The sequence below is a fragment of the Myzus persicae genome, unplaced genomic scaffold, assembly GCF_001856785.1.
Source record: "Myzus persicae strain clone G006 unplaced genomic scaffold, MPER_G0061.0, whole genome shotgun sequence".
Taxonomy (NCBI): Eukaryota; Metazoa; Arthropoda; class Insecta; order Hemiptera; family Aphididae; genus Myzus; species Myzus persicae.
Genome location: NW_019104339.1, coordinates 44,390 through 70,140, shown reverse-complemented (window position 1 = coordinate 70,140; position 25,751 = coordinate 44,390). Strand labels below are relative to the sequence as shown.

General features: G+C 31.1%; 1 protein-coding gene across 1 annotated transcript; it reads left to right on the top strand.

Moving 5' to 3' along the window:
* The first annotated feature begins 4,411 nt into the window (after positions 1-4,411).
* Positions 4,412-25,500, top strand: LOC111041309. Its single transcript, XM_022325528.1, has 6 exons — positions 4,412-4,772; positions 10,975-11,139; positions 11,724-12,020; positions 15,027-15,115; positions 16,253-16,451; positions 25,042-25,500. The coding sequence occupies exons 1-6, from the start codon at positions 4,412-4,414 to the stop codon at positions 25,299-25,301; spliced, it is 1,371 nt and encodes a 456-aa protein (XP_022181220.1). The 3' UTR covers positions 25,302-25,500.
* Positions 25,501-25,751: the final 251 nt, after the last annotated feature.

Here is a 25,751-nt window from a genome sequence, read left to right as displayed (position 1 = left end):
ACCCATAAAAAACGATTATAATATTATTTATCTATGATAATATTTTTTTATAACTTATAATCTCGAGTCCCAAAAAAAAAAAACGCAATAAAATTATTGACGCCTGACGTCCAGCGAAGGAATAAAAACTCAATAACTATGTCGAGTTGATCAAATTACATAGTTTATAAATAATATAATAGTGTTTGGGCCGGGCTCAGGATCAATTTAAAAAAAAAAAAAAAAAAAAAAGTCAAACAAAACAACATTCTAAAAAAAAAAAAAAAAAAAAAAAAAAAAAAAAAAATAGTGTTGAGATATTTGGATATTGTTTAATAATGACGAGTATAAAATTGAGATCCGAAAATGTACATCTTCGAGTTACGACGATGGAGCTAATACATATGGCATGTGTGTGTGTGTGTGTGAGGGGGGGGAGGTGACGAAGACAGTGTTGACTATTAAATCAAAATTAATATCACACAATGCATTTACATAATTTAATGACACATCGTACATTCTGAAGTTTCCCTTATTATAAGTGATTACTATAATAGCTAACTACCTATTATATATTCTGTGTATATAAAAGAAAATGCCACGACTGACTTATCAATGTAGAGCCAAAACTATGATAATTAGAGACTTGACATTTTCATTATCATCTCCATACACTAAAAGAAAGCATTTTTAAAAGTTCGTATTTTAAAGATGGGCTCATAGGAGGGATTTTGTCTTGGTGAACGGAAATTAAATATATTTTTGCAAAAACAGTAAATGTTTTCTATTGGTTTAAATGAAATTAAATTTTAAAAAAATATTTAATTAAAATTGAATAGTTCAATAAATAAACAGCCGCCGGTATTTAATAACATTACTTGTATTTATAAATTGTGAAAAGTAAATATTTTCAAAAAGTATTGATTATAAATGTGTATTACTGTTTACAAATACCATGTTTAAATAAACATAAAATCAATAATTTATGAAAATATTCACTTGCCTCAATTTATGAATGTGGGTCAAACTTTATTGGATAATTTAAAAATTAATATTGGTTTAAATGCTACTAGTACACTTAGCGATATGATAGTTTTATTTAATTTAATAAAATATAGAGATTGTAAACAGTAGTATTGTCAAATATTAAAATTAAATATTCATGAACATCATAATTATAATGATTACTTTTCTGATTTGCAACTTTTTAATCCTGATCATATTTTTTATGTAAACACATAAACATAGATCGACAATATTGAGTATTCATTGAGTCGGTTCCACTGTTTTTTATTTAGATCAAAATGATGTCAAGAATAAAGGTTTCGTAATGCCAAATTATAATTCAAGAAACTAATTATATAATTGTAATAATATAATTATTGTATAATTATATAATATATAATATTATAATTGTGTTAATGAGGGTTTGTATTATATATTTAAACTGATGAAAAACGGAAAACGATAAAAAGATATAGATTAATTGTAATCCATGCAAGGTTACCATACAGCTAGTATTATATAAATGAAAAGTATAATGAACAAATAAGCAGATGGAACTTCCGAATAACCCTAAATAATTATAGAAAATCAATCATTTTTGGTATCATCGAGCAACAATTTCTCAATTCAATTTTTTTTCCGGACCTGCAAGTTTGTTTTAGAATATAATATTATTCCATATTATAATGTATTAGCTATATAACCAGACTTCAACCTCGAAAAAATAAACGAACACACAATACGGCGTTATGATCACACTGATATTTGTAATTTATTCACCTAAGGTGGATTGCATATTATTTACTTTCAAATGTGATCCAAACTACTGTCTAAACTTTTCTGATGTGTCTAAAAATACTTTCTGAACATTTTTGTTAAGATTGGTCTTGTAATTTTTGTGCTCATAAGCTGCAAACACACAAACATTTATGTATATTTCAATGACAAATTATTAATTAAATATTATTTTATTTAAAAAAAAAAAAGTCAATAGCAGCTCATGGTGGGTCGTCTAGTCTATAAAAATTGTATTTCTGTATCCGGTGTCAACCTTAAAAATAAACAGAACATTTATTAGATTTTCGTGAGCCAACGCCCAACACTAAATTCATGTGTAAGCCACCCTATAAGCAACCTATATTGGTTGACAAATAATAAGCTTTAATGATACCCTCCAAAGTCCAAGTCTCAGGGAATCTATTTATACCACTTTTAAACAGAAAACAGTCCTGTAGTTTTTGGTACTAAATAGGATAAACAAAGAAACATTCATTTTAGGTTTCTAAACCTAAGTTTAGAACCCCTCTTATCCCCGTTGTTTCCATCCCTTAGTAACTATTAAGTACATAATATTATAGTTACGGTCGTTGATATAAAGATAATCATTTACTAATTTACTTATCCATATATCCATAGTTACTGTACATAGTGACAATCGTTTGTAATATGATTTAATAACGGTTCTATTCAAAATAAATTCATACTAGCCAGTGTTAAAAAATGTCAAAATATGAGAATTTAATACAGATTTATACTAGCTCATATAAAGGAATATACACCAAAACATATAGATTATCAAATTATTTTTAAATTATGCTTGGGATTTTATTGCTCTGTATTCAAATACGACATTTAGCAACATGGAGTTTTTTTACGGTCGAAGAGTGAGTTTTCCTAACTTCTTTATTCACATTCTATAAACAACACATCCATAAATATACAAATGAATGTTTCTTTCTGTGTCCTCCATAAGCTCCATGGGCTCCAAATATACCGGACTATTTTCAATAAAAGTAATATCAATAGATTCTTGAGACTCAGGAAAAGTTACGTTTCTCGACCCATATAGGTCAGTATATAGGTTACAAGCTTACCCATGAATTTTGTTTCAGCTCACGAAAACTGAATATGTTTTTGTTCAAGTATATGGTTAATATTGGTTACAAATAATAAAATAGTTATTTTAATTAGATATATTTGTCTGTATTGTGTTATATTTTGTTATTTAGACTGATGAATCAATTTCATATGAATGTAAAATTGAGTGACACCTATTATAATATGATATCAGAGTAAAAGTACATGGTTAAGGTTTATATAATACTAAAAAAATACACGACCGATGTTGACAAAAAACAATTGAAAATATATCATCTGAAGTAAAACGGAGGCGATGAATAGATGGATGGATTATGATAGATAGTCAACTAATACATACATATTATTAGTTGGGTTGTATGTAAATTACACATTTCCAAATGCACAGTTCTTGACAATTTTACATCAAATGTTGAACAGAAATTAGGATAGCGGGGACAAGTAGTAATGTATATTAGAATATATTAGAAGGGGTAACAGCCATGGGTAACAGCTATTAAACTGTATAAAAGGCAAAGTTTTTGGATGATGCTCAAAAAGAGCAAAAAAGTACTTACAAATATAATTACAAAAATACTAAAAATATTGACGACTCAAAGAAGGCAGATAGGTTTTGCTTTAGATAATAAATTGAGCCACTGAACCGCTTATTTTACTATGACTTGATCGATATCAATATTATTAAAACCGAAAGATATTTTCTGATTGCTATTGGTTATGGGTAAGTAAAATGAGTAACTATTACTTATTTCTAGGCCTAGGATTGATATGCAATACAGAATTGTAAAATATTCATTTTGATTACCAGCAGTTTTATAAATTAATATTTGTTACATCAAAATCAGGAACTAATTGAAACAGAAACTACTCGTTAATTATTATTTATACCGAATTATTATTAAATTGAATATTGCATTATTAACGCAATGATATAATATGTTCTTTCAATTTTTTTTATTGATCAATTCGCCAACAAAGGTCTAATTTATCGTACTAATGATTAACAAAAATAATGTAAAGGCAATTACATCGGTCATCTGACCTAGATAATATTAGATGGTAAATCTTCGATAGTTAAATGGATTAAATAACCCAATAATTATAAATGTTCAATAACAAAATATCATTTAAAATTTAAAATTTAAAAAATGTTCAAAAATTTAACTATGAAAATATTATACTCATAATGTTAAAAATATTCTAAGATTTCGGGAAAAAAGTTGTTCCATTTAGTCGAAGATTATCCAAATCACGGACATATCTGGCAACCTATAAATTTAGACTCAAGGAAAAAAGTAGGTATGTAACTGCTTAGAAATCCCAACCCTACTATTTATTGCCTTCCGCTGCTAGTGGATGTCCAATATCGGTGAACTAAGTTATTTTTGTTTGTCAAGGAGCTGGAAATATGCACCTCAAACACGTGTATTACTAAGTAGGTATGTAGTCTAACCTAGGTATTATATTCTCTTTCGCAGAAAACTGCCATCTCACACACTAAGACGAGGAGGTCTGCTGACGACGACGACGAGGACTCCTGACGACAAAGATGGCGGCCGAAGAAAACGGTCTGCTGTACAACAAGGCCCGGTCGGCGTCCATATGCGCATTCGGCTTCCCACCAGGTAGCACCGAATACCTGTTGGCCTGCGCTAAGGCAGCCGCGTCCACACCTCCACCGCATAGGCACGTAGGAGGCGCGGCCGCCATAGCGGCCGCCGAGGACAACAAGCGCCGTCGGCCGGCTGTACGGTCGCAGAGTGCCCGCACCAGCGGTGGCCGGTCGATCCGCAAAAAGGCGCTGGTGGCCGCGGCCGTTGGAGCCCAGCACGGTCAACATCTCAGTGACAGCAGGTCGAGCGTCCGCAGCGGTTACAGTGACCCGAGGCTGCACGAGTCTTCGAACCAAGGTAACCACGATGAGATGTAATAGTATTTTAATGACTCGACGAATTTTCATTGACGTGCACTATCCTCTGCCTACGATTTCCAACGAGTTCCTATGCCACAAATACTATTCATTCATCTTTTTAAAATGACCATTTACAACGGTATGGCCATCCAACCTACCTTCTTAACGCATAATATATCGAAATGAACCTTCAGCAGTTTCAATTTTCAAACGAGAACCCGCCTCTTTTTTACTGTAAATTATTTAGGTAGTTGATTTTTTTTTTGAAAGTGTTTATTTACCTTTATTCAAAACTCAAATAATTAGATTCTTATAGTTATTCAAGTGTTTATACTAAACTTTAAAAATGGTATCACAAAAATATCACTATAGCCCCCAAATTTTCCATACCCATTACCATGGATTTACGGTCCTTAATACACAAATCAAGTAGCTCGAAATCTACACGTTCAAATTTAGATTTCGGTACAATAATATTTTCAAAAAAAAAAAAAATTATCCACTAAATAATTTCTGAAGAATCTGAAAATATTATGGTCTTTATAAGAATAATAATAATTAATAATAAATAATTCCAAAAATCAGATTTTGAATAACTGCAGCGTTATTGAAGAAAAAGAGGGTGAGTATGCTTGCAAACATGATGAATCACCCTGTATCTTAACATTCCATATGACGATGCAATAGTCGTAAAAACTCTACGAGATTATTTTAACCACCGTCGGGTTGTCGTCGCGCGTTTATAAAATATAATATAATACACGTGTACAATAATATACGTCGTAGAAATAGAATATCGGCCGAGAGACTTTGGCAGAGTCTGTGAAATCGGTAGGTGGAAAAACGATTTTATTCATACTTATATTATAATAATGCCCCTTGTGGGTCGTAAAATATTATACTTCCGCTCACGAGAATAATCCGACGAACTCGCAACTATTAAACACATAATATAGAAGAGCATCATATAATATATAATGTTATACGACCAGAAGCGAAAAACTATCATCAGCACATGAGTAGAAGAAGAAGTCTTGCATATTTTATTGGTTTGATGTGCATTATCGTCGTCGGTGGCAAGAAAAACGTCGACAGGAAAAGTATATGATAATAATATGTCAAAGAAAATACTCGTTTTGTCAAATGCCCGTTTTGTTTGTGAAAACGCCTGTTGCTCCGGCACGTTGAAGCACGCAAATTTATACGGACTTCAGTGGAAAAGTCAGTTCTCGATCGAAACCATCCGATAAGCGCCAGCGGACTTTTTACTCCATTCTACAACACCGCACCCTTCCCTCGTTGACGTTTAAGTTTTTTTGCAGTCCAACAGACGTGAAAAACGTTCGCATATAAATTACTCGGCGTACTCGCAGTCGTCGTTGTTTTAATTTTATATGCATTCGTCCGAAAACACGTAAAAAGACGTTAAGAAAAGTCCCTCCACACGTGTAAATTCCGATTCTCGGATATGCGTTTTTTTTTTCATTTTCTCTCATAGATTCGGACGATTACTCTCGGCGGGTTTTTGGCATGCAAAACGCGATTTTTATTTCCCCGCAATGACAGAGTTTTTAAATTTTTCTCGAGTGACAATAATTATAATAGGTAAGACGTTTTATAGCATCATGTCAGTCGCATAATATATTTATGGAGTATAACACTGCAGCTACGTGTATATACGACGAACGTAAACATCGGGTTCATAAACATCGTTATTATCTTTGTAGCAACGCCAATACGAAGACTGCTACACATAAAACACTATAATGCGTGTAAGAGTTTACGATGTAGCAAATATAGTATGATAAGTAATATAATTATTTTATTTTTAAACTTTTGTATTTTTTCCTTATAATTAGACGATTATTGTTGCATAATGTATACGTGCAAACATAACATTTCGCGAAGAGTTCCATAATATTATAATATTATTATTACCTCGTGTGACCCAAAACAGGAAACTATCGTTCGTCTTGTAAAGACAACTCAGTCTGCGATGTATTAATTAACTACAACTACTGATTCCTTCGAAGGCTTGGTCATATATTATAATATCATTATTGTAATCTGTACTAGTGCCGGTCGTCGGATCTAAGTTTTTGAAAACAGGGGTATATTATTGGAGACCCCATGTAAAAATATTGCTATTTATAAGTCAACTGATACATTAATTACATTTTGGTATTTCATATAAATGAAGATGGATTTAAAAAAAAAAACTACTTGGATTATGGCAAGAAAGGAAACAACTGAGTCTATTACAGTTTAAAATAGATGGGTGTGGGTTATTCCTTAAGGTACTTTTCTTCTTGCCATGACCATGATTCAGTATGTTTAATAATTTATTTATTTATAAAGTTAGTAAATCTGGGATCCCAACCTGAAAAGCCTAAAACCAACTCAAACTTAAGAGCCTAGAACAACTCCCCCCCCCCTCTAAATCTGGCACTGATCTGTACATGTTACGTGTATTCTCGTATATTACAATGCTTATAATGTCTTGAACGATTCATCGAATACCCTTCTATAGACGTTGATGTTTAAAAATCAATAGATGATAATGGCTTAACTAACAATACCTGAAATGAGTCAAAATAAAATGTAAAAATTATATTATAAAAGCATACTAGTCCCGGTTTTTTAAATTCTACTCAATTTTAAAATTATATTTTATATTTTAGTTGCTACCTTGATTATAATACTTTTCCTAATCTACTGCCCTACTACTACTAACCTCACCTAAAAGGAAGGGGTCAATTGATGTGGTATATTATATCAACAAAAATGACTTCACGGGAAAAAGTCGCTTGCTTCTATTAATATGTCGAATTTTGATAACTTTTTTAATTGTAAGATTTTGATGACTTTTTTCAGGTCTGATCAAAGCCAGAGTTTTAATTACTTTAAATATTAATAGTAAAATAGATTTGAAAAATAATAAATATTCTGCACTATTCAAATGCATATTTTATCTTCTATAATTATAATTTTTAAAATCAAGGTTTGATCTAACATGAACTTTCTCTCTCTCTTTTTTAAATAAAAAAAAAATTAACAAAATCCGACTATTCTAAAGGGCATTAGAGTTTTTCCTGTAATACATGTTTTTGTATTAAAAACGCACCGGCTCCGACGTCCTTAATACTACAGCTTTAAAATACGATCACGCGATGAACGCTGAGCAGTAATAGCGATGGTTTTTTTTATAAAATCTCAAATGCCCCTTTATCTTATTATAAGCTCGTACAAAATAACACGTTTAATAATTATTTCTACTGCGATATTCTGAAAAGTTGTTAAATACCAGTTTTGTAAAGTAGGTGCTTGAGTAAAATACAAAAGAATTTATAGTTAGAGTATTCAAATACTTTTTAAGTACCTACTCAAATATGTATTTTAAATACTTTCTCAAAGTATCAATATTTAAAATCAAATACGAATTTTCAAATTCCTTTTCTTTTTCTTTTATAGTTTAATCTTAATCAAGTAAAAATAAATAAAAATAAGGAATTAATATAATATTAATAAAATTAATAATACAACTATACTCAACTAAAAATTTAAATAACTTGACGTAGAAAATGAATCAGCAATTTACCGTTAAACCAAAATATATCGTATAAAATGTTCCATAAAATTACGTAAGGCGTGAAAATGATAAAAAAAAAAAGTCGATTTAGTTATTTATAAAATAAATAGGTACCTAGGTAAAAGAAATTTTTTGTAAAAATCTTTAAACTATTTGAAAGTATAATAAATACAGAGATACATTTTTAAGTTTACTTTTTTTTCTGTGTATTCAAATACTTTATAAAATAAGGATCTGTACCTGTAGTTGAATACTTTTAAAAAGTATCTTTTACAAAAATGTTAAATACAATATCATATTAATAATATTTTCTGGACAGATAATCAGACATCATTCGAGCGCTTTGTAGAACGCATTCCGAAAAAAAACTTATACAAAATCTCTAAACAAAACGAGGTATTTTTTTTTTAAACACAAGCTTTATTCTTTGAAACAGTTCTCTGAGTCTTGATATACATGCACAGTAGGTAGGTGATGTTATATGGCAGTACACTAGCATTGTGCTTCAATAAAACGCAAGTCCTGTTTTCTACGTATACCGTCTATAAATACAAAGAATGAAAGAACACTGTCTTACATAAATTATATAACATTCACGTCACAATCGTTTCTCAAGACGCAACATTATTACGCACATGCACGTCTACGGTATACCTACCTACGCATTGCTGAGGTCCAACACCCGAAATCAGTCATAATGAGTTCAATTCGCTCATATTTTTTCCATATTGTGTTGCAAATTATTTCTACACACATGGAGCGGTTTCGATGAAGAAGTACGACACCTAGTAGTACAATGCATTAATATATTATGTATTTTATAAATTAGTTTTTTGGATTTTTAAATATTATAATATAATACAATTTTAAGTATTTATTTAACGGTAACCCGTGTCTTAAAAAATCTATCGCTATGCTTTATTTTTATCAAAATCGTTGTTCAAGTATTTAAAATATTGTTTGATTTTCATTCATTGCCAAAAACTGCGGAATACTTTTTTTTTAATGAAATAGTGGTATTTCCCCAAACAACGCGATTTACTACTCTGCTGTCGGTTCAAACTTAAAAACCCTAATCGTAAGGCAATCAAAAACTGTTCATTAAATTAAAATATTTCATATTTATAAATCAACGTGTACATAAAAAAAAACCAGCATCGGCTGCGACCGATTACGGATTGAAAACAAAACTAGGTTTAAATAATTTCTAATTTCTATTTGGAAAATCAATGAAGTCAAATGAACGGTTCGTCCTGTATACGTTGTACATAATATTATTATTCAACGCGCCCAGCAATTAACAGAAACACGGCCGCCCGCGGTAGGAGTGGTGATTTACAATGGGAACTTGCCAAAATCGTCGACAACGATTGTTGTTTTTTCGTCGCTGCCGAGCCAAATACGAACGACCGCGCTACTGATGTACCTCTATATACGACAGCTGCGTGTTGTGTATATCATCAGAACCTACGCGATATTATAGATCGTACACTTATCAGAGGGCGGCAACGGAAGCCAAAAGTGGTGGTGCCATGGGCGGAGACGGGGGCAAACTAGGCCCCACCAAATATATTATACTTTGCCACTCTCTCCCCTCCACCAAAAAGCTAAACATTTTGTCGGGTTTAAATGAGTCTATATTATCTTTTGGATTTATTGGGCTGTTTCCTGCTGGCCAATTCTTTTTTTTTTAACGTCGATGATTAAAATATGAGTTGAGACTTATTTGAAAGTGTCAACAATAGTATAACTATTTCCTTCTACTTCAATTGTCAGCAACATTTGGTCAAAACATCATCACATATTTTATACATTGTAACTTTGAACCACATAGTTTAAATAAAAACCGAAAAATCGAAAAGTCTTTGACAAATACAATAACGTCATTATACTATCAAAGGATTGAAATCCTAGGAATATGTTAACTAAATTTTTGTTCACGTTTCATCAAAGTTAACTCAAAGCTTTGTTCTGTCGTTTCCATGTCCACTTTTGTTTTCACCGTCATCAATTCATTTCAATGACGATCAAAATACCGATCCGTATCGATTATTACAATATAAATTCGATGTTTTGACGAATAGGAATAAAAATAATAATAATAGAGCTTATAGACTTGAAAATAGATGTATGGTTTGGCAACGACACGTTTTTTCAACGCTTTTAAAACGGATTTCCGGACGTCTCTTCAATCGCAGCAATCTCTGTGCACACACAAACGTCTACATTTTACATTGGTTATAATAAATAATATGTGAAGACGCGTATAGTAAAATGTGTCCGTCTCGCTCCGTCTCCCACCCCTCTTGCGCTCGCCGAAAGACCGAATCTTGTACATATGCGTATAATGTGATAACTCGAGCAGTGGTATATGCGCACACAACTCACAGCCCATCGCCATTGACAAAGGATCGTCGGTTCATGGTTTTATATATAGAAGCGTGTCTGGAGTGGCCCTTTGGCAAAGCGCCTTGCCATTGATCCGTTGCCGACTAGGGTTTTATTTATCATTCATATTTTTGTATACATATGCGAGTGTGCATGCGTGAGTGCGTTATGTTTCTCTTCGTTCAGTATAAATCGTTTTAAAAATAAAGTTCCCCTTTTTCAGACGGAACGGCGTTCAAACGGAAACCATCTTCCAGGAAAGTCAACTCGAACCACAGGAAATCCGGAGCGTTCTTAGACGTCCCACCGGGCGAAAACAAAAAGCTCACGGAACCCGAAGATCCCGAAAACTCGTATAGACTTAGGTCATTTAGTTTCACGTCAAAAGGTGAGCTGAACACACCTCAAAGTATGTATATAAAGTTGTGTACTACACACTGTTTGCATATTAACAAGAAAACTGTAGCTAAATTATTATAGTGTTAAGGAACTGATTGTGACGAAAAGTAAAAACTGTATCCAATTAAACTTATTTAAGGTACTACATGATATTATCCAGTTGTTGGTATATCCAAAATTAAATCAGTTATAACAATCAAAGAAAAAGTGTCTAAAACAAAAAACAATCAGTAGAAAATAATTCTTATTATCATTTTAGTGGGTGGTTTGATAGGTAGGTATTTTAAAATAATTTTTAAGAAAAAAATCAAACTAAATTGTTAAAACTTATTTTGCTTTAAACTATGAATTTATAAATATCAAAAATCAATGACGGTTTCCCCATAACCCACAAGGATGCAAAAATTAAAAAATTTAAATTGCATGGAATTTTCTGAAATTAAAATGTTGTAAAATAGTCTATGTGCTTGAGAAACAAACAATGCGTTTTATGTTAAGAAAACCTGCCTGTATATTTTTTATAATTGTATTTATATTTTTAAAAAAAGCTATCAAACGACGTTTCTGTCGCAGGTATCGTGAACAGAGGAGATTCGTTTAGGAAACGCCGGTCGAGGAGTAACAGCCTGGCTCGAGAAGACGACCCCAAAGAATGCACTCCCCCGACCACGTACGACAATAATAATCAGCAGGTGCAACAACAGCAGCAAATTCAGCATCAGCAGGAGCAGCAACACCACCAAGGCGAATGCGGCGACGACATAGCTTCGCACACAGTTTCATTGATGGGAGCGAGAGGAGTGGGCAAGACCACTCTCATAAGTCAGTTTATGACTTCAGAATACATTAACGCCTATGAGAGGCAAAGAGGTTGGTCATCGTTTTCCCTTATAATATATTAACTTACTTATATTTATTAATCATACGATATATACATATGGCTACCGGTTACCGCGGCTTCTTACGATAGCGTCCTCATCTCTCTATACTTACGCAATATTACATTAAACATTTAATAGTTACACAGAGTGATCCATTCAACGAGTGATTGTGGTTATTTTTCTTTTTGATAATTTTGAGTACTTTGAACCCTTTGTCTTTACAAAAAATCTAGTTTCTTACGGTTTTTCTTCTGAGAAATCATTTTTAAGTTTTCAATTTTGTGAATATAGAGGTCCGTCATTTTACATTTTAAAACAGAATGTAACATTTTATACTTTCAATGAAAAAGGTTGATATACCAAAGTCACAAATTTAACGAATAGTTTTTGTTATTGACATAATATTATAAGCTTAGATCAATATTCAATCTGAAGTCTTGGATTGTAGAGCGTATTGGTATTTCTATAGTTTGAAGAGTATCCTTCACTATCCACTTATCAAACTTAAAGTAAAATGAATTTATTGCTTCAATATGAGAAGAATAAAAATAAACACAATTTAGAATTTTATTTGCAAGTACCTTCGATTTCTGGAAATAATTGTTTCTCTACAATATCACACTCAATTACCGAGTAAATGCAACGTACTGCCACTACAACTGAAAAGATGCAAGATATAAGATTATTATTCAATATTGCATCAATTGTAGTAACTTTTCCCTATATTTTATTTAAAAAAAAAAATTAAAGATAGACTAATTTTAAACCGGAAACATAGCAATTTCGATTATTCTACAGCTCTTGAGTAAATTAAAAATCAATATGACAAATAAAAATGATTTCACAAAATACTTTGCTCTAGGGAATATTTCTTTGAGGGCGATTTCCTTCTTTTCCCAACCCTTTTACAAAATGTTAATACGTAAATGACAATAATATAACGATTACAACAGTCGTAGATATAATTTAATATAGGTAATTATGGTAACAATTATTATATTATTATTATCGCCTTTTATTGTTGTTATAATTGTATTATTATTTGCCCGAGTGGTGGTGACAATGCCGCCGAAGCCGAGACGACCTATTCTCCGATAAACGACATTCAAACATTTCGAACCGTTTTCCCGACCCTTCCGCATCGCCACGCAAACCCTTTGGCGATAGAGCACTGTCACCATAACTACTACAACGTACAACTAATACTTCTGTTACTAATACTACCTCAACTACTACAAATACGATAAGTATGCTGTCTACTGCTATCATAAATTATCGACGACGATAAGTTGCCAGGCTCTTTGGCGACAACCCGCATTTTGAATTTCGACATTGTATTTCCGACCAGACCAATGACGCGACATTATCATAATATTTGCATGCACTGTTTATGACCATATATTATTATTGCTGTATTATATATCATATTTTATTATAGTGGTGGCATGATTTTGGACTTTTTGAAAAAGCCAAAGATTTTTAAAAGCTGGCTGAGACAAGTATTCCCCCAGTCTAGGCTGAATTACAAACACGCATTTTAGTCCACCCACAATCATCGTTCTATATCACACCAAAGCTTTTTTAACATGATATATTAATATATCTTTGTACTTACATTATATACCATGACAAAATAGATATGTATCATCTCAGTTAGTTTTTTTTTTCAGTTTGCGCATCTCCTACACTTCCGTCAAATATCGTAGTTCCCCACTTCTGATTGGTTGATTTTTTTCTATGTTATACAATATGTATTTATATGATTGACAACCAATACGAAATGAAGAACTGCGATATAGGTGAAATAAAGAACAGAAGATGAATATCAAAAACTGTGATAATACCTATCTTATTTATTATGTAATATACTTCACTTGTGCGTCTGTTTAGTTCATGTAACTTCAGATCGACTTGACCGATTGAGGTAAAAGTTATATCAACAAAATTCCTTAAGAATTTAGGAAGTTTTTAGTGATTTTTTCAACCCCGACTGGTTGGTATAGGGTGGCTCACACGTAGATTTTCCGGTAAATTGAGCATATACCTTTCTAGCAACAAGATTGACCAGAGAATATTTTTTCCGACATTGCCACTTTCACATTACCGACATTTTGTAATTTATTAGTTTCACGTATTATTAAAACAATTATTATGACACTTAACTTAAATGAGCCGCGAGCAGTGATCCTAGCCCAACTTCATCGACAGTGTTATTGATTAATAAAATATTTCTGAAGCGATAAATATTAGTTTTATCCATAATATAAAATTAAAGGCTGGAAAATTGCCACATTAAAAAATGTATCGGGGGAAAAGACTACACCGAAAACAGTTGTGAAGGGAAATGCCCACTTATTAAATATATTAAATAATATAACATAATTGTATCACAGAATTTCATCTGGTACCATATTTTAATTATTATAATTATTTAAATAAATATTTTCTAGTATGATATAGTTGAAAATTTCAAATAGTAACATTGCAGGGTTTTTTATGCTCACTCGTGTTGTAGCCAAATTTTCTTACGTGCTCAAAAAAATATTTTTTTTTTATATATAATATTATTGCCATTGGAATGTTATATTGAAATTTAGGCTAATAAACAAATCTAGATAAATATAGTATAGAGTAACAGTTATGATATAATATAAAACTCGCAAAAATACTTGACTTGACGATGCATGAAACGTTTACAATCTACATGACTAAATCTAAACTTTGGGTAATATATAGAACCTGTTGTTATAGGGAGGCTTACCCAATGTTATTAAAAGCGTTGCCATATATTCGTTTATTTTCGATCGCAATTGGTTCAAGTAAGAATAAAAAATAACTTATTGGTTATTGTTATTACTTTACCTAACTGACACAGGTGGATTTCCTATCTTGGTTTCATTTGGCCCGGGGTTCAACGCCGGGTAATACGCTGGTATATATATATTATATAATAGTTAATAATCTATATAATATTATGTGTTATAACTTGTTCCAGATAACTATGAGTCATCAGTGCAGTCGGTTTGCATAATGTTGAATGGCGAAGAATCTGAATTGAGGTTTATCAATGACGGAGAAGTTTCGGTAAGACAATTATTATTTATTATTTAAATAAACATATTATATGAAACGTCGTATATACTCGTACTGTTGTATTGATGGTCAATTCATATTTTATGCATAGAAAACGAACTCATCCGATTTCTTATGTAAACTGTTACGCTTGGACGTTAAAAATTGTAATTCTCTCAAGATTTTTAAAAACAAAATTTCAATTTGACTACTGAGAAAAAAATGTTTTAAAAAATTAATTAAACGTTATTATATTAATAGGTGTATAGTAAAAAATAGCCCGTTGTTTATAAAATATGTTTATTTTATTGTTTTTCTAATATTATAATTTTAGTTTAATAATATGTTAAGGATAATAACTATTAAACTATATTTTACTTAGTTTATTAGTTTATGTACTTTTCTTGTAATTTTAAGGCTTGACAGGCAATTACATATTTGTTTGTAATTTTTAAGCTCGTGAACTATACATAAATTTGTTCATTGTCTTCTTAAATAAATCAAATAAATATACATGCAATAGTTTTTTCACGTTTAACTGTACGTCTGTACACGATCGACCAACAACGATGTTTAATGATGACATCCAAAGTTACTTAATATACTCAGTAGTATACTCATAGGTAAAAACTATTATCTGTGGGTAAACATCGCTGCAGCCTTACTTGAGTGACAATTTAGGGTGGGGGGGGGGGGCTTTCTTATAAATTGCCAAGAACGAATTTTGATTTAGTGCCAATCCTAATAAATCTACTTAATGCGTTTTTTTGTAGTCGATATAACCGTCAATCGTCATGCACAATATGCTATAATATGTTATATTATTTAGCCATAAGCACAACTATAATTAGTAGACAGCTGCAGTAGCTACTAATAACTTTCGGAGACAATACTATTGGCTTCATCTTATTATATTGTTATACGTAGTATAATTCGAAAAAGCTTTGTGTGCATCAGATCTTGAACTTGTTAGTCGTTAGACATTCGTTTTTGGAGAGTCTGAAGTACGTGTAACTGTGCAAATATTAAGTATATACTACATTTACTGACATTTTGGTGTCAAACAACATTAGTTATAAGTCAGCAAAAATCAAAAAACTAATAATAATGTGTATTATTAAACAATTATGAAATTATGTATGTGTATAGACGAAGGACGACCGAGCAGCCGGGAGCAAACCCGCAGACGCGTACCTGGTGATCTTCTCGGTGGTAGACAAAAACAGTTTCGAAACTGCTGAAACGATTCTGAAGAACCTCCGGGAACATGAAATGTTACGATTGAGACCGGCTATATTGGTCGGAAACAAAGTCGACATGGCCAGGAGCAGAGAAGTGACTGCTCAAGGTATACATATTATATTAAATATACCTAATAATATATTAAACAGAGTGCGCCATAATATACGGATGGATTTAGATCAGGTGTTACTCGTTTATGAGTGGGATGAGTGGGGATAGAGGGATAGGCCAGTGACAGTTGTGTTGGCAGACCAATACAGTTTCAGTTGTCATCAAATTTTGGTCCAAGGCGCATCGTTGCAATAGACATTTTTTTTCAAACCATGCTTCATTGATCCCTCCCAGTACTGTTGAATTTGATCATGCAGTCTTATCTTGTGGAATGTCACAAGATTAAAATTAAAATCACTGCATTATTGTGACATTCCACAATATATAACTCCACGATCACATTCACCCATAGCGCGAGGGACCAATGAAGCAGTGAATCTTACCCCTCCTCAATATGGATGATAAACATTATATGAACACTCAGTTCACGAATTATATGGTAGGGATAAATATTTTTTGTTGAATCCCCCTCCCTGTAACATCTTCAAGAAATATTTCTATTGGCGTCTTTGTGCATGCGTGCATGAGTGCATCAGAAAATGACTTACCGAGTATATCCAGTTGAGATGGCCACTATACGGATAATTGTGTGTTCAATACATAAACTTGTAAGTACAGTGAACATTTAATTCGATCAATTTTTAAGTTTTTTTTTTGAAATCCATCCGTTTTATAGCAAACCCTGAATTATATACCTACTTTTAAAGAATAGAGAAAAAAATTGAGACCACATAATAAATAAACATCTATAAGTGCGTTTACAGACATTCACCTAAATGAATAAAAGCATTTCAAACTATACATATTACATATAGTATGGAAACGGTTTCTTTTATAGCCACAAAAAATTGACATAAGAACGTAGTGTAGTCTCTTCAAACGTATCACCCCATATATTTCATACAGTCGTTCAAGCCATATATGTATAGTGTACAAAAGACTCTTATTGAAACCAACACTATTAAAAATGAAAATAATACTCGCAAATAAACATTATTTAAGTAGACAAAAATCGACACAGTTTCTAAGACTGGGCCTCTTAATAATAACAACAATGCAGTATATAATATGGTGCTTACAATTATTTAGTACTTGTACGCACACACAACATTCAAGTGTGCATTTCAGTGATCGAGTACTGTGTAGGTTTGTCGAGTCCCAGAGAAAGAGAGAGATTACAATAAAGTTATATTAATATGGTTTCATACCGAAAGTGTTCAGATATATAATCCTCGTTCAGTGAATAATCAATGTGGGACTTATTCTAAGTCTGAAATTATTTTAAATATTAGACAAGACCATTGTTAATAGAATAATAAAAAATAAAAAACGTTCTAAACGTCAAGTCGACGAAAGGGATTATGGCGACAGGGAGCATTCCAAGGAAATATCCTAGATTCTTTCATTACACAATTTGTGACAGTCAAACGCCTATATATGTTCTCCTATTGGAGAAACACATCGAAAATGTTTCTCAATACTACACGACGAGTCAAACAAGTTTAGTTCATATGTGTTATTTTAATTTTTACTATACACTATGACATTTTTAAACGTTTCAAACTATTGCCTATTTATATCACATACCTATTCACGCCGTTTTACTGTAAATCGCTATGATTCAAAAGTTAACAATAATAATAATATAATATACTATCATAATAATTAACAATACAATAAATGCAATGTTTTTGTCAAAAATGAGTTTAACTTAGGCACCATATTACCACTATAATACAGAAATATAAGTTTATATTAAAATATAGGCCGATATAGCGTCTATGCTCAGAATTGTTGTTCGTGTACTATGATTATTTATATGTCATCGCAATAACGATGTAGGCACACTCGACACCTACAGAGTACAGGCTACAATTGTACTGCTGCTACAGGTTACCTACCAACTTATTTAAGATTACAAATCGTGTACTGCAATCAAGTGGTAATAAATAAATAAATAAATAAATATAATGTTTATTGTATTTCATTTTATTATGAATATTTATAATCTATATATACCTTCTGTAACACAACAGGCAATATTGATGAAAGTAGGTATAATCATTGCAATGACATGAAGTGACATGGTTTGAGAAAATATCCAAGTATATTTCTCTACCTGAAAAATACCGGAAAATGGTTAATGCTTATATAAATATAATATAATATATTTTATATATACCTATATTATAAGGTGATAATTAGATCAGGAGATGATGAATTTAAAATAGTAGGATTTTAATTAAGATGAATAGGTTTTTATGGTTTTTAAGATTTATAAAGTTTAGACTTTAAATGCTTGTTTGGGGGTGGTCGAATAATAAACATTGATTTAAAAATTAAATTAATAAGAATAAGTGATCAAATCATAGGTATCCCTTCTCCTCCTCAAACACAAAAAATAGCACTTCCGAAGCTATTCACTTTTTTATAGTTTGTTTGTTTTATTTCTAAATAGTAAAGCGTGATTCGCAAATTTACTCTTGAACAGTCTGAAAAATATTCTTTACATTATTATTCAAACGGAGCAAACGTTTTAGGATTAAAAAATGATTTTTTTTTTATCGCGTATTATTGTTTACCCTTTGAAACGATCAAGATGGATACATCAAATCTTACAAGTTCCGTACAACAAGGCCGCTATAAAAACATGCAGACGATAGATAGTGCTTTTGTTTATTATTATCATTAAATATCATATTTCGTAAGACTTTTAAAATTAATATCTAATCGGAAACTTTTTTTCGCTATCCATTGCCTACCCCGTCACCGCAAACCTAGTTTTTCTAACAAATGGCTAACTGCCACATAATAGTCAATTAATAATAGGCAATGCCCACATACATATTGTGTACATCCCGCATTCACCAATGTCTAATTGTCCATCACTCAAATAATTTATATTATATGCATTTAAAGCATCAAAACTTATTTTGGCAGAGATAACTCCCTACAATCTACATCTCCTCAAAATATACCGTTTGTTTTAGACGAAAAAAACTGTCAAATGTGGTGTGCTGTATTATAGTATAGATATCGAGTGTATCTGTGTACATCTACATTGATTAAGTCACTAGTATTTTATAGTGGATGTTGTTAAAATTGAATTCAATGATAAATAATTCCCATACCTACGAAAAACGATTATAAGCGAAAGAAGTATTTTATCATAGTATATTTATATAACAGCTATAGCTAGAAGTTTATTTTTGTATTAATAATACGGTATGTTGAACCTATTTTTTTAAAAGACAAAATATATAATGATATAGTTAATACCTAATAATGATTATTATAATATTATTTCATATATTATGTATTTAATATAATATTAGTATATTACTAACTGCTATAATTAACTTATAAGTCAATACCAATGTACCTAGGTACTTTTATATAAATATGATGTTAATCTAAATATTTTAAACATAACATTGAGTTTACACGCCTAATAAATAATAATATATGCATTGTGCATTAATGAAGCTTTAATGTCCCTAAGAATAATATATGTTGAATTATAAAACAAATGACTTTTTTGACAATTTAATACAAGATTCATCGTAAGTAAATTTTAAAAAATACATCTGCACGATGTATATAGAGACATTTGATGTTTTCACAAAATCGGATATAAAAAAAAATGATTTTAGTCTATTTAAGGTAATTAGCTTTTTACCTCGGCATCGATGACCGGAGAAGGAACTGCTGTTGGCATTGCTTCTCCCCGGCCACCGCCGTTCATTGCTGCAAAAAACATATTTAATATAGTCTATTAATTATCTATTTATCCCACTGTAAATATTACATCACCTGTAATATATGATTTATTAATATACTATCTATATTATAATACATAATTAATTAATAATAAATTAGATGTTTTCGGGAAAAATAATTTTGACCTACCGTATAACTACGAGATAATCGTAAAATAAATTACTAATAGTAACATAAATATATAACAAGATAAAGTCTGACAAACAGTCTCAGTCAGGGACGGAGTGGGAACCAAATGCAGGCCGGGAGTTTAAAATTTATTCAGGCCACAAAAAAATTGTAATTTCGGTTTGTTTTGAGTTGTAAACTAATATTCCTCAAATATATTGGAAAATGTGAAATGCGCTAAAATGTGTTGTACATACACATATAATAAAGCAAATAAAACAAATTTATTTCTAAATTTAAAAAAAAAATGTTAATTGGCCATCTAGAAAATTCCCATTTCCAGATCGGACACTCCGCTCCTGGCTCTCAGCTATAAATATTTTTCGTATGCAAATGATTCATCATTGAATTCAATTGAACACATCGATTACAGATCATAGAGACTTGCTCGATTTCAGATGTAGGTAGTTACTTTTACAACTACTAAACAGCATAACAATTTCTTCAATTTTTTTATCTCGATTTTTTTTTTTAAGTACTTTATATTCTCCTTTCCTAACCCAAAAATAAAGAAAAGAAAATACCAACTTTATCAATTTGTTATCTGAAACCAACCTTTGAAGTAGAAGATCGAAACATTTACCTTCCATATAAAATCTGTACATAGCCACAAAAAATATCGGACACATACACATCATTGTAAAACTAGTACGTTCATCGCTCCACTCAGAATCTATAAAAGGTCTCTCGTTAAATCAAGAGCTAACGACGTCGAGGAGTTTCAAACAAGGTCATTACGTCACGTTCGGGGTAATCCATTCGACTAACCACACTTATTCTGTCAATTATAATAATTGTTGTGTTTTTAGTTTCGCAAGACAAAAATCTAAGCCGTTAAGTACCCATTGTACAGTGTTATTGTTAAAACTCAAAGCCGTAATCCACTGACGGACGTGGTTGTGTCGGGTTCCTTACCTTCTGTTCCCAACAGGAAAGGCCGAGTAGCTGGATTCGCATTATTTATTTACGAGAAACGTCAACGATACCGTTATGACCTAGTCGGAACAACAATATATTATCGTATATTAGATTACAATGATGGTTTAATAATAAATAATAATGATCACAAAAGTAATAATTAGAGAATATTATTAAAGGAAACCCCGGGTATATGTACCGTTAATTAATAGCCAACGCCATGAGATTTGTGGAACAATTAAAATCCGGCACAAAAGAAATTGATACGTTACCAACGGTATAATATTATATAATAATAATATAATAATATATAAATAGTTTATATTAATATATTAATATAGATTATTACTTATTAGGTAGGTACCAATAAAATCTCAAGCGCATTTAACGGGGATGTTGATGCTTATTCATGGGTAAATGGTTGAAATATACAAGATTATTGTATATGCACCCCTCCTCAATCAAATATTTAATGATAAAAACAAAAATGGCTGCGTAAAGGGAGCCAGAGTAATTTTCATGATAAATCTCGGAATAATTGATATATTTGTGATATTAATTCACTCAGCCATTTTGAATCTAATGATAACAACCCAAGTCTAAATACAATAACTTGTATATTTCGACCATGCAGCTAGGGTATATAAACTGACCTCTCACTAACCTGTCCATCCCTCTTTGATATCTAGAGCTGACGGTATTGAAAACAATGTTCGGTATTATGCTCTTGATTTAAAAACCAGAGTTAAACAAGTATACCCAAAAACCGAAATGATTCGGCATATCAAAATACCAATATGATAATAAGGTATACCGAAATGATAAATAAAATCTACGGCAGTGCGGACTGAGGGGAATCAGGGTAAGATGTATAAATTATTGAATTTTGTCTTCAAGACAGCATACGTCACTGCGAGAAGTTGTTACGCCGCTCGTAATGCTGTAGATATACACAGTTCTTGTCTAGTTACTCGTCACCTGGTCACGAAAGTCTAGTAGTATGAGGTCTATATTGTAGGAAATAATACAGATGTATAGACAGTCGATCAGACATTTTTTCTAAAATACAAATTATAAAAATATTAAATGAAATGTTTATTTTTTCATTACATTTTTAAAATTAATTTTGCTATAATATTTTGCCACCCCTAAAACATGCTGCCCTAAGGTATGTGCCCACTCGTGCTTCCCTACACACGGGTCTGATTAGGTTGAATCATGAAATATTAAAAAATAAAGTATGATACTACACTATATAAGATATTATAGTCTATCATGAAATATAGAAAATAATTATATTAGGTATTTAGCCAATATTTTCATACAAAAAAGTACAATTTCATGTGGTGGTACTTAAACTTTACTAGTTTTAATTTCCAACTATGCAGCTGTGCATTCATAGATGCACATTGCACAGTAGTTAAGTAGTAATTTAATAGTTAAGTCTTAAGGAATAGTCATAATACCTGGTCCGATGAAAATGGTTGTTAATAAAAGAGAACGAATTCCCATTAGTTATATCTATCTATACGATGTATGTACTAAGATGTCATTAATGATATTTTTGATTAACATATTATCAAATGGTAATCACACGATTATTTATTACAAATTGAAAAACTTGTTTTTAAGTTTTAATCAATTAAGATGTAAATTTTATTGGTTTTAATATTACAATCAATAAAAATGTGTTAAGTTTTTTAATTATTATTGAGAAAATTAAAATGCGCAACATCACTGATAAAGTTATACTTACGATTTCAATTTGATTAACTGCCGAGTGATGATTTCGGTTGGCATTAAACATTTACCTCTTATTCTATTAGTACGTGTCACATCAATAGTGATTAAGTACAGACATATGTGTCTAATAATAATTCGTTCATTTTTAATATTTCTTGAAAATTTCTAAATATCGCCATCCAAGTTCATTAGAAAACTGGTTCCTACTGCTTGATATACATATATGCCGTCTTTTAAATAGTATTAAGCTTATATTGACTCAATCAAATGTTACAAAAATTAACGTGCAGTACAATGTATCGATAAAATATAAATAAAACAGTAAATATTATATTAAATGGGTCGAAATTACAAATATAAATCTTTGGGATTGTCGGAATCGAGAGTTATAATAACTTAACATTTTTTCCTCTGATGTTTGAAATTTCAAATAGAAGAATTATGTTTGAAAAACTAACCTTAGCCATATAAAAAAAATATATTCGTTACATCTGAAAAGTGACATATTGTAAACGACAATACCTGATACTGCTGTCCTGCAGTGGCAAAGTCTTGTAAAATAATAGTAAATTTAAAGTTCAGAAACTGGCAAAATCAACCCAACCTAAGATTTCAAAAAATAATGACTTTCATATAGGTAAAAATTCAACAAATTTTTGAGAACAAATCCACACACACATTGACAGTTGCTTATGTATTTCTCTCGTCGAAAACCCAAATTTAGACTGACACACCTGATTGAATTCCCGAGAAGTCACCCACCCGTTAGCACCACACACCATGGTGTGATTTATGTATCGAAATGTGCTTGTCCTCAAACCTAATTTTAAAAAAAAAATTGTAAATAACCTAACCTAAAACTCCCCTGACAAAAAATTCTGATTACACCAGCGATTAGTATAGTACCTACTTATACTACTCAAAGGAAGACAAATATAAGTTAATAAAAACAATAAACTCATCTTAAGTTAAGTAAATACAACGTCAAGTTAAATTAAAAGACTGTAGTACCTAAATTATCAAATAATTAATTTAACTTTAAATTTTAAGTTAATATGAGAAAAATATCAACTTGTACCTACTTTTTAATTGCCGGGTATGAGTCGATCAATCAAGGAGTATTTTGTATTTATCTATAATATGATATAATATAATTTCATCAAGAAACGTAGTAGTAGGTATTAGATCATATCTACTTAAAACCTGTACGCAGGCACACAATATACCTATAGAGTAGGTAATTAATGTAGTAGGTAGGAAAAAAAACATCAAAACCTATAATTTAAAAGACAATTTTAATTTTAACTTGATAGGTTATTTTTAAATGAACCAAAAAAAACCAAGTTATTTCAAGTCAATCGAACTAGTTATAATATAACATTATAAACGGGTCATCGTGCGTTGTGTACATTTTACGGCAGCAAACACTCATTATTTCGAAAAGTTAAATTATTTCGTTTCTGTTATGAAATTTTCTTTCGGAAAAATGTTCAACACACATGCAACTCTAACATTTTACATTTTTTTCAAACTTAATTTTGTACGTTAACCGTCAAATTTTAAGTTTTTTAAATGATTATATTGACTTTAACGACTATATGTTTAATTTTAAGTTCTAAGTGAAAAATAACTAAGAGGCTTTTAATAAAAATATTCTCTTTAGGTCGTACTATTTATAAACTAAAAGTGTATAGGTTCCGAAACAAGAAAGTTATTTCGAAAAGTTTATTGCTTTCCTAAATAACGATGGTTCATTCAACGGACGGTTGTGCGGAACTCAATACTATATCGAAATTACGATAGCAATAATACGTTTTCTTGATTTTTTTATGCTATCAATTATTAGTTATTTTTTTTTTTACTATTTTAAAACGATTTCAAAATCGAAATCAAAACTAAAAACTTAATATTGATTATCGATAACAGTTTAATATTATATGATAATAACAATAACGTGTTTTTCGTTTTTCGTACAGAGGGTAGATACTTGGCGTGCACTTGCAGGGCCAAGTACATTGAAGTGTCGGTTGGCATCAATCACAACGTCGACGAGCTGCTGGTGGGCATCCTCACGCAGATCAGACTCAAACGGGCTGACAGTGGCGAAGCACACGACCATTGGTACAAGAACCGAAACTTCATAAAAGCCAGTCTCAAAGCCAGACAGATGTTCACGTGGGTGTTCGGCAAGGAGGACACGAAAACGAAAAACTGTGAAAACCTCCAAGTCCTCTAGCCATCGTTTCAACAATTTTATATTAGAATAATAATATGCGTATTTATTTTAGTTATACATTATAATATCACGTAATTTTGTAATTCATGGTTTTGGTTTTTTTTTTTTTAACGATTTTATACATTATTATACTTGTGAAGATAAGTTTGCTACGATGAGTGGTTATATAATATAATATAATATATCATTATTATAATAATATGTATTATATATTATGTACTACCGTCGTTGCTAGATATTCAGTACTTTCGATGATATTCTTATAAATATCGACCCCAAAATTTGGCCACGGTTAAAGAAAATTTATTATTTCACAATAATATAAACACATCTACGATACGAAATTACGAACTGCATAATACGCATATATATACATATACCTACAAGATGTCTTTATGCGTTATTCCTTCCAATTTACATCGTACTACCATTCGTCTACTATTTTATTAT

Bases quoted from the DNA above. Each gene is read 5' to 3' on its own strand.
- LOC111041309 (XM_022325528.1), top strand. From the start codon at position 4,412: ATGGCGGCCGAAGAAAACGGTCTGCTGTACAACAAGGCCCGGTCGGCG. The intron at 11,140-11,723 runs GTGAGCTGAACA...TTTCTGTCGCAG, and splicing joins ATTTAGTTTCACGTCAAAAG to GTATCGTGAACAGAGGAGAT. The intron at 16,452-25,041 runs GTATACATATTA...TTTTTCGTACAG, and splicing joins CAGAGAAGTGACTGCTCAAG to AGGGTAGATACTTGGCGTGC.